This window comes from Salvia hispanica, chromosome 4, assembly GCF_029641045.1.
Source record: "Salvia hispanica isolate PSC_SH4W2 chromosome 4, Shi_PSC_v1, whole genome shotgun sequence".
Lineage (NCBI taxonomy): Eukaryota > Viridiplantae > Streptophyta > Magnoliopsida > Lamiales > Lamiaceae > Salvia > Salvia hispanica.
The window spans coordinates 46,774,448-46,785,324 of NC_142695.1; the positions used below are offsets into that span (position 1 = coordinate 46,774,448).

At 39.6% G+C, this 10,877-nt stretch overlaps 1 protein-coding gene, 1 non-coding gene and 1 pseudogene across 2 annotated transcripts; 1 reads left to right on the forward strand and 2 right to left on the reverse strand.

The window, feature by feature from the left end:
* Nucleotides 1–1,003: 1,003 nt before the first annotated feature.
* Nucleotides 1,004–1,109, forward strand: LOC148929304 (small nucleolar RNA R71). The gene has a single exon (XR_016129739.1). It is a non-coding gene; the product is annotated as a small nucleolar RNA R71 (small nucleolar RNA).
* Nucleotides 1,110–4,915: 3,806 nt separating this feature from the next.
* LOC148929305 (cytochrome P450 716B1 pseudogene) lies at nt 4,916–6,004 on the reverse strand (annotated as a pseudogene).
* A 2,002-nt stretch (nt 6,005–8,006) lies between these two features.
* Nucleotides 8,007–9,831, reverse strand: LOC125193511 (cytochrome P450 716B2-like). The gene is made up of 3 exons (XM_048091319.2): nt 9,201–9,831; nt 8,670–9,105; nt 8,007–8,604 (listed from the first exon to the last, which is right to left on the reverse strand). The coding sequence occupies exons 1-3, from the start codon at nt 9,699–9,701 to the stop codon at nt 8,099–8,101; spliced, it is 1,443 nt and encodes a 480-aa protein (XP_047947276.1). The 5' UTR covers nt 9,702–9,831; the 3' UTR covers nt 8,007–8,098.
* Nucleotides 9,832–10,877: the final 1,046 nt, after the last annotated feature.

Here is a 10,877-nt window from a genome sequence, read left to right on the forward strand (position 1 = left end):
AGAATTGATGAAGCTTCCTATCTTAGAATCCCCATAGCCAGATGCAATCTCTTTTCCTTCTTTTGTCAACTCATGTGCAACCGCAGTAGTCTGCTCACTCACCTCATCCGCCCCTGCGTGCGAGGTTTGTGAACCTAACACATTGTTCGCCCCTGCGTGCAACGTGTTTGGACTAACTGAGGTTTCCCCTAACTCTCTTCTACTCCTCAGTGTTACGGTATTACAATGCTCAACGTTTCCCTTTGGATTTGGAATTGTGTCACTTGGTAGGCCTCCAGGTGGCCTTGTGTTCGAAGCCGATGGAATTTGCCCAATTTGGGTCTGCATGCTCTTCATGGTGGCATCCATTTGCTGAAACTTCTCTACTATATCCTTCTTGAATTGATCAGTTTCTTTTCGGGATCGATAATTTTCCTTCTTACTATCAGACATGAAGGTAAAGATGGCAGCTAATGGATCTCCATCCTCGGGCTTCTTGGTTTCAAATCCGGGAGGTGTATTTGGTCTCCAATTTCCACTTGGCCCTTGATTCCTTTGGTGAAAATGATTGACTTGGTAATATGATTGATTCGGGCCTTGATTAAATCCTTGACGGTTACCCACATAGTTCACCTTCTCAGTTTCTTGTACAAGATGACACTTATCAGTGTGGTGATCCCCTTTGCAAACTCCACATTTCACAATGGCAACATTGGAGGGAGCACCCAACTGCATGGATGTGAAGGCCTTAGACAAGACCCCCACTTGGGTGTGGATGCTCGCAATTTGGCCTTTCACCAAGGCCAACTCTTCATCACGCAAGCTATCACCAAATGTCTCTGCTTTCTTACTAGCTCTCCGTGAGCTATGACAAGTCTTCTGTGCCGCCGCTTGAGTCTCGAAGAGCTCTCTCACTTGATCAAAAGACATCTGCAACAAGTCTTCCTTACTCGCGGCATTGACCCAACGCATATCTTCATAAGTTAGACCTTTGTAGAACTTGTGCAACTCCTTGTTTGGAGCCATACCATGACTTGGGCATTTTCGAATCAAGTCAAGAATCTATACCATGCCTCCAAGAATGTCTCATCATCCTCTTGTTTAAAGTTGTGGATGGCCTCTCTAAGCTTGTCCAACCTCTCGGCAGAATTGAACTCAATCAAGAACTTCTTCTTGAGCTCCTCAAATGTGGCAATCTTGTACCCCAACAAGGAATCATACCATAGACGTGCCTTTTCCCGTAGAGTGAAAGGAAAAAGGAGTCTCTTGACTGAATCATGTGGCACTCTTTGTGGCTTGTAGTTACTTGTGAGCTCATAGAACAGATTCAGATGGGCTATGGGGTCTTCATCACTCTTCCCCCAAAACTGAGATCATTCAGTAATCAAACCAATGTAGTGAGGAGGTATGTTGACATTATCCGGCGCATATGCAAAGGCATCTAGATGATCATTGGCCTCTTGGAAAAAATCTCCAAATTTTTCTTCCGGTGGCACATTTCCCTCTCCACCATCCATGTTTTCGACAAACAACAATGTATCCTCTGAATCTGAACTTTCTGAATCAAACCTTCTCTGTCTTTGTCTCACTGAACTCAAGGTACCAAACTCGGCTAGACCCTTTGATCGTGTAAACATACACTAGGACCCCTGCCAAGCAGAAAATACCAACACAACAACACAAATTAAAGCAAATAAGGGGTTAAGTTGGCACGGTGTCACCCCTCTACCAGAAGCGAGAACCTCGACAACTCCGGGATTAGTCCTAATAATCGTGTGTGCGATAAAGAAGTGTTCTAGCAGAAAATTCTAAGAGTGGGAGTCAAGCCATCCGTTACCCAACCGTTGAGAAACGGTCAACTACTTCAGAACTTGATGACCACTAATCACGTGCTTTCCACACAAGCTTCGTCCTCCTTCCACGATATAATATCTGCACAAGAAACACACGGATTACGGACACCCTGTGGAAAACAAAATAAAAAACTAAAAAACTAAAAATTTAACTAAACTAAGCTACCTATAAAACTAAGAAAGTAAAAAGAAAAACACACAATGTTCTAACAACTAACGCCTCCCTGGCAACGGCGCCAAAAACTTGTTATGATTTTTAGGGTGCAATTTAAGTACACAAAACAAGTAATAAATCCCTAAAAATACTACATCTGCAAGTATACAGACGTGCAATGCAGTATAAAAGGTATCGAACCCACAAGGAGGAAATTAATTGCTAAAACTACTAAACCTAACTAAAAAGCAGTAAATTAGTATGATTTTGAGTTTTTAGGATCAAGAGGCGGGTGAAGTACTAAACGAGAAGGCAAGAAAATCCAAGAGAAACACAATAGAGATGAAAGACTACTTCTAGCTTGTTTCGGATTGCTTGTTCACATGAATCCTAAAATCTAATTACTTTCCAATATTTATCGGGATCGTGTTGATTTTACGCTCTCACGCAGCTGATCACTGATCGTGCAATTTTACACCTAGGATAAGCTGATCTCGTCTCCTAGGCTCTACTCACCAACCCCTCACTCCTACAGTCGCATAGTAAGCTCAGGATTGACTTCTACAAACGTTCAACACATAAGATCCACCCCGGACTATCCCCTGATCAGTTTTAGCCTAGGGTTCCTTATCTATGCTAACTCCCTACTCCAAGTTAAAGAGACATTGAAGTTAAGGCTTTTACCGGATTAAGTATCCTAGAAAAACCCAACACGGATTGAAATAAAGACATAGATAAGAACCAAAACATGGAAATCTATCAAAACGAAGTCATGGATTCATATTTACAAGCTTCCCTAACAAACTAGAAGTAATCCCTAAAATATAGCCAATGAGTGGGAAACAATACAAGAAGATGAGTAAATGCTACCATATGGGGCATGATTTTAGGTGGATGGGGGCTTGATCTTCTCTCTCCTTCGAAAAATGGCTCCCAAGCTCTAAATGCTCTTCAAAATTCGTCCTCCGACCGCCAAAGATGCATTGGAAGTCGTGCCCTAGCTATTTAAATAGTTAGGGCTCGAAAAATAGGTCCAGTAGAATTTGCCCGGTCCGGCGATCTGCACCTTGAAAAACGCCCGATTGGGCATTTTGTCATACTCTCGATCTGGTCACGCGTTTTAACGCCCGGTCGCGTGTTTTGCACTGCATTACGCAGTCTTCATAAAACAACCGTATCTTCTTCATCCGGACTCCGATTGAGGCGTGCGAGGTATCCACGCGAAGCTCTTTCGAAGGTGAATGGAATGGTGGACTTGTAGAAGCATTTTAAGTTAACCTTGTAGGGCTGATTACTGATTAGATTCGGACCTTTATTTTCTTCCCCTTCTCTCTTATGGATTGGTCTTTTGTCCTACTATATATCAAAATGAGTCCATTTTTCACCTAAAAATGTGTGCTAAAACAATACAATAAAGGACTACAATTTGATTCACATCATACATTCGTATGCCAGCCGCCTGATTGCTGCAGTGCACTTCTGAATGGGCGTCTGGTCGGGTTTACCAACCGCATTCTCTCTCATCCTGAAATATTCGTATCAACGCTCTAAATCGCCAACGATACGAAGAAACAGTGGACGACTCATCCTAAAACGCCGGCGGAATAAGTTGCCCCCAAACCGCGGTTCTGGAGCAAAGTAGTCCGCGTACAACCGATGGTGTGCAGCGATGCGGTCCCGAGGTACATGAGTTCGACAATGGATGGGTCGAGGTACCGCCGACTGTTGCTGCTCCTGCATGGCTGCTTCTAACGCCCGATTTATCTCCCTAGACGTAACGGCACGCAGCTTATCCCTAACGATCTGTCGCCAATCACTAGCACCGCTACCACCCGCACCACTACCTCTACCACTGTCACTTCCACTACCACTTGCCATTATAATAATATAAAAGAAACGTAGAGAGAGAGAAACTTGTTAACACAAGTGGTACAAATTAAATGAAGTTCAACGAGCCGTGTATATAGAATTTGTAAAAAAAAACTTAAAAATTAAAAATCAGAACGGGACGTCCGCGTCGGACGTCCGTCGGGATGCTGCAATGGCGGACGTCCGACCGCCGTCGCGACGGACGTCCCGGGAACACCGCGGAACTACCGTATCCGCTGCGGACGTCTTCGTCCGTCCCTTCCTCGCCCAATGGCGGACGTCGCCGACGGATCTACGGCACGCCGGTCCGACGTCCGCCGGGACGTCCGCCGTTGCTGATGCTCTTATCAAATTAACAAACAAATAAGATTACTGGGACATTCATTTCAAGCATTCAAGCTTACTAAGATAATTATATTATCATTAACAAACAAATAAAATTACTATGATCAATCAAGCTTACTAAAATTGTCATGCAAATACAAGACCAAGGGGACGTATATTACTGCCGTTAACATCCCAGTTATCTTAATTATCTGAGTTCTTGCTTAATCCACAAACCATAAGTTCTTGCACAATATGCTGGGTGTGTTAGGGAGGTTTGATTACACAATTCTTTCTTTCAGAAATTCAGCAAACTAAAGTACATTTTGCGTATTTTTTTATAGATTTCCTCTGTTTCACTCAATATGCACTTAATTTAGTCTCCTAATCCCTCTTGGATGGACACCCATACCATATATTCTATTGAGTGACATTTACACGAATGCGGGATCCAATTGATTTTGAGAATTATGTCCCAAAATAAATGTCACACTTTTTATAGTTTATTCAGAAAAAATGTTAGTATATTTTCTTTTTTTGGATATGTTTTCTTTTACATTAATATAATTTTTTTTTTTTTTTCTCCTTTTAATATACAAAACATCTCCTAAAATTTCATACCATCAAGAAATTGTGATATCTATCTTATGATGGAGGGAGTAATGTTGAGTCACGTACAAGTATTATTTATTACTATTATTCCACCCTCTAACGAGAAATAGTTGAATATATGCTATAGAATAACCGTGATAATAGCATATTAGGAATACTTAATATTTGGCCTCACTGTGTAGACCTCCTCCAAACAAGTGGAAATTAGAATTTGATGGCATCGTGTAATGAAGGGTTGTTAATGTGAATGTGTATGGGCAAGCCTTGTTTGAAAACCGGCATGGGATCTCTGCTTACCGTATTCTCTTCCAAACAGAGCTTCCAAGTGAAGCGAGTGACCAAATAATGAATCATTGCTAACGTCTCCATTCTTGCAAATTCGTAGCCTGGGCACATCCTCGAGCCTCCTCCAAATGCTACAAAAGTATGCGGTGGCATTGCTGCTTGGTCTTCGAAACGCGACGGGTCGAACTTGTTCGGATCCGGGTATATTGATCCATCCATCTGCGTCATGCATCCAGCCCAAAACACTTGCCATCCTTTGGGAATAATGTATCCTCCCATCTCAATATCTTTAAGGACTTGCCTAATCCCGAATATTACCGGCGGATACATCCTCAACGCCTCCGTTGCAAGTCTCCATGTGTACTTCATCTTACCAAGATCCTCCCACGTCAGAGGATCACTCGCTCCCTTTTTCCCTCGTGCAATCTCTTCGTGCTCTCCAACAAAAAATAAATAAAGAAAAATATAATAAGAACACGTATTTTAGGTTAGATAACTCCCATAAACATACAACTAGTGTACCATTGAGGAGAACTTGGTAAACGTTTGGGTGTTCAGCTATGAGTTTGATGAGGTATGTAAGAAGTGTGGAGGTTGTGTCGTGGCCGGCGATGATGGCTACCGCGCAATTGTCCTCTATTTCCTGGTAGGACAAAAGTGGTGAGTCGGTGTCATCGCACATGCTCAATAAGCTGGTGATGAGATTGTGCTCAGCTTCTCCTCTCTCCAGTTTCTGTCTCTTCTCGCGTATAAATGCTCTTTCGATGGCCCCTGCTTCCGCCCTCGCCCGTATGCTTTTGTTGAAGCGGGTGAAGTGGAGATTTAACGGCACAGCCACCCTTACGTCCATCACTTGTTCGAAGAGACGCACCAAGGTTTGTCTTCTCTCTCCTATCATATTGAACGTCAGTGTCTTCATCAACGGCATCACCTGCCCAAACCCACAAATTTACTTAATACCACAATTCTCTCCCACACAGCTGGAGATTGAGATGAAATGTCAGTGTTCCATTACTATTAAATTACTCCCCGCTTCAATATTAATTCAACATGAGATTTTACATAGTGTTCTTTTGTGAGTGACGTATTCTATGTATATGAAAGAAAATCGTAATTAATATGTATATGAAGCGGAGGTAGTATTATAATAGTGTCACTAAGAGTAGAATGGCGACAATATTATGTACTCCCTCCGTCCCATTAAATATGCAACATTTGTTTTTTGGCACGAGATTTTATGTGGTATTGTTTTGTGAGTTAATGAAGAGAGGGTAAAATAAGTGAGAAGAAAAAGTAGAGAGGGTATTGTTTTTAGAAATGTTTTATTTTTAATGGGACATGCTATACAGGAAAACGTTTCATTTCTAATGGGATAGAAGAAGTAGATTTATACTCACTTTGTCCTATTTTATGTAGTGTCACTAAGAGTGGAATGGAGGCAGTATTATAATATAATTAATATGTATGAAAAAAATTTGAATGTTAAAAAAGAGTAGGAGCATATTTGTCTTTCGAATCTATCAATCTTATTAATCAATATTTATCCATTAAATTCTAAGTAAGAAACTAATTAATTTGTATTCCCTTTGTCTCATTAAAGATAATTCACTTTTTTTTTTTTTTTTCCCAAACAAGATGACCTATTACTTAAAATGGAAATTCTTTTATCTCTACTTTATCCCCCCTCTCTTACTTTACTATCTCTATTTAACATATAAAATAAAATTGCATAAAATCTCGTGCCACCCAGGAAAGAGGTCATCTTCCTTGGGACGGAGGGAGTACTATAATCAATAGAATTACACTCCATATCATACGCAGAAAATCAAACTATTGAATATAATAAAAAAATGAAATTAAATATGTATATGGCCAAAAATATTAGACTATTTAATCTGAAGTCCATTGTGGCAGGTTAACATACTAGCTTTACATTTCAGTCCATTGTGGCGGGTTAAAATATAATCTTATGTTTGCATTTTGAATCTTCTATTCAATTTTCAACCTCAATTTTATATACATTAACTTGATCTTCAAATCTTGAATATTTATTTTTAAATAAGTAAAGTATTCGTTTCGTCCCATTCAAGATTGATCACATTTTTTAGTGATACAGAATTTTAGGAAGTGTTGTTAGGTGGAATAAAGTAGAGAAGAAAATATAATTGAATATTTTAATGAGAAGAGACGAGAGAGTGTGTTATTTTCAAAATTGGAAAATAATCATCTTGATTGAGACAAACAAAAAAGAAAGATGATTATTTTGAATGGAACGGAGGGAGTAATTAGAGATGGCTAACGACCAAGTGGCTGACATGACCAACTGGCATCTAGATTGAATAACTTTTTTTTTTAATTCATCTAGATTGAATAACTTAACTGGCATCTGGACTGAATTAACTTTTTTTTTTAATTCATCTAGATTGAATAACTTAAATAGTTATATGCTACGTTACTTTTAGCCGGCACAATTAATTACAATAACTGAAATAGTTATATGCTACGACCAAGTGGGCTGCCATGACCGACTGGCAACTAGATTGAATGACTTACTACCTTCATTTTTATTTTATTTTTTTTAAAATAACAACTCTTTTATTTTTAATCCGTTTCATAAAATAGTAACTTTCAAATTTTCTACTTTAAGAAATTTTTACGCCCCTATTAAAATGAACCCCATCATCCACTAACATTAATTTCATTACTTTTTTTCTCTCTCTTACTTTACTAATTTTTCTCTCATTCTCTCTTATTTTTACCTTTCCCTCTTTCTTACTTTATCAATTTTTCTCCCCCTCTCTCTTACTTTACCATATAAAAAATAAGTTTAGTTTGAGAAGCATATAAGCTATTGTATTACAGACGTGACGTACAAGTATTATACATTATTGGACCCTCGATAATTTTTATTATTTCACCTTGTAACGAGAAAGTGTGCGTGGACGTGTCCAAAGAAGTGGAAATTAGATTATAATTACAACAATTTTTCCGAGGGGTTGTTTCTTTGGAAATTAGATTATAATTACAACAATTTTTCCGAGGGGTTGTTGATGTGAATGTGTATGGGCAAGCCTTGTTTGAAAACCGGCATGGGATCTCTGCTTACTGGATTCTCTTCCAAATGAAGCTTCCAAGTGAAGCGAGTGACCAAATAATGAATCATCGCTAACGTCTCTATTCTTGCAAACTCGTAGCCTGGGCACTTCCTGGCACCTCCTCCAAATGCTACAAAGGTATTGGGTGGCATCGCTTGATCTTCATAACGCGAGGGGTTGAAGTTGAGCGGATCCGGGAATATGGATTCGTCCAAATGCGTGGTGCATGCTGCCCATAACAACTGCCATCCTTTAGGAATAACGTATCCATCAATCTCAAAATCTCGAAGGACATGCCTGAACCCGAACAATCCCGGTGGATACAACCTCAACGCCTCCGTTGCAAATCTCCATGTGTACTTCATCTTAGCAAGATCATCCCACGTCAAAGGATCACTCGCGTTCTTCTTTCCTCGCATAATCTCTTGGTTCTCTGCAACAACAACAACTTGCAATTCATTTTTTTGTTCATTTTCAATTAAACTTATACATACGTACCACTGAGGAGAAGTTGATGAACATTGGGGTGTTGAGCTATGAGTTTGACTATGTATGTGAGAAGCGTGGAGGTGGTGTCGTAGCCGGCGATTAACGCCAAGGCGCTGTTGTCCTCGATTTCCTGGTCGCTCAAGAGCGGTGAGCCGTCGTCATCGCACATGGAGATCAAGCTGGAGATGAGATCGTGCGCAGGTTCTCCTCTGGCGAGTTTCTCCCTCTTCTCGCGCATCAGTGTCCTTATCATGGCTCCCGATTCCTTCCGGGCGCGTATGCTTCTGTTGTAGCGGGTGAAGGGGATATTGATCGGCACCAGCAACAGTCCTTCCATCACTTGTTCGAACAGATGCACAAATTTTTGCCTTCTCTCCCCTCTCTCTATTCCAAACAGAAGCGTGCAAATCATATTGAATGTGAGAGTCTTCATCAGCGGCTCCACCTGCATCAGCATGCCCAATAAAAAATAAAATAAAATTCAATTCCATATTTCTCAAATAAACTAGTACTCTAGTAATAGTAATGTAGATGACATACCGAGATAACATGGTCGTCATGCCAATGCTGTGTGAGATGCAATCGGATCTCATGGTCCATCGTCCCCACATACTGTTTGAGGGCTTCTGGCTTCAAGAAGGCAAGGTAAGCTCTTCTCAACCGCCGGTGATCTTCCCCGGACATCTCGAACAAGTTCGTGGGCCCAAACACTTGTCGCATCGACTTGGGCTGCTTGTTGGAGATGGTCTCCTCGTCGCAGCTGAACATGAATTTGTTGTAAGCTTGGCCCGTTAGAAACACCGTCTTTCTTCCGAATATGTTCATCTTCGAAATCGGCCCGTATTTTCGGACCCTTTCTCGCAGCCACACCTCAGCTTTATCATCTCGCATCGCCTTCAGAAGCTCCAGGCTTTGCCCGACTATCGGAATTCCTAACGGCCCCGGTGGGAGCCTTCTCTCACTAGTCCTCTTCTTCATCATCACCAAATAAACTAGAGACACAAACGCCACCACCCACAACATCATCATCGTCGACTCCATCCTAACTTTACTTTCTTTTCCGATTCGTATCAATCTCCAAACTCAACTTAAATAAGCTAATTATGTGGGCTACGTGTTTGGGAAATTTTCTCCTTAATAAATTGATACCATACCCTAAAAATAAGTAGATTCCTTGCATATTACTATTGTTTAGAATTTTTAATTTAATAGCATCCATTCATGTCAACATGACATTATATAAGTACTACATATTGATTTTTAATTATTTCAACACCAAAATAATATAATTATCAATTAAAGCCACGTTACCTAGTTGTGGTCCATCACCGATTCAGAAAAACAAACTCTTAGGGTCGGCAATAGAAGAATATTGTTGTCATTTTTTCCCTTCCTCCATCTTCGTTGTTCTAATCATTCTCACTTAGGTAACGTACGAATCATGAAACCAATATAAAAAAAAGTCGATCGACATCGTATTTCGCTCACTTTTTCAATCCATTATTCTTTACATTTCTTAAAACTCGTGTCCACACTAAATGCGACTATTATTATGCGGCTGAGGGAGTACCTTTTTACAGCTCACTCTATTTACTAATGCATCTTTAATAATTGTCTTCCAACAATATATATTTATGTTAGTTTAAAATTTATATTAAAATACATTTAATAATATTTTTTAGATCTTGTTATACTTTTCATGAATTTATGAGGTATGAGAAATTATAAATTAATAAAATTAGGAATGTATATGTAACATCCCGGAATTTAGAACCCTAATTTTTGAGCCCTAGAATTAATTGTTGATGACGTGGAATCGAGAATACAGTTATTTCACGAGGTGATATGGTCGAATTAAGTTTAGGGTTTGTGTGAAAGTTTGAAAAGTCAAACTATTTGACTTAATGATGTGGCATGTGATTTATTTATTTGTGTGATTTATGTGGTAAATTATTTGTTTAAGGGTGAGTGAGAATATTAGAGAAAATTTCCATAAATACTTGTCACCCCAATTCTTGCAATTTTCGAACCCTATACCCCTTGGAGAAAGAATTTCTATTTTTCCGGAATTTATTTAATCCTTGGGATATTTATCCAAATTAAATTCCAAGAGCCAATTATTTCCTTGTTTAGAAATGTAAAAATCGAGCCCCCTTGTTACCTTAGTGATTTTCGAAAATCACTTAATTATGGGAAGGAAAGAATTTTTTTTATTTT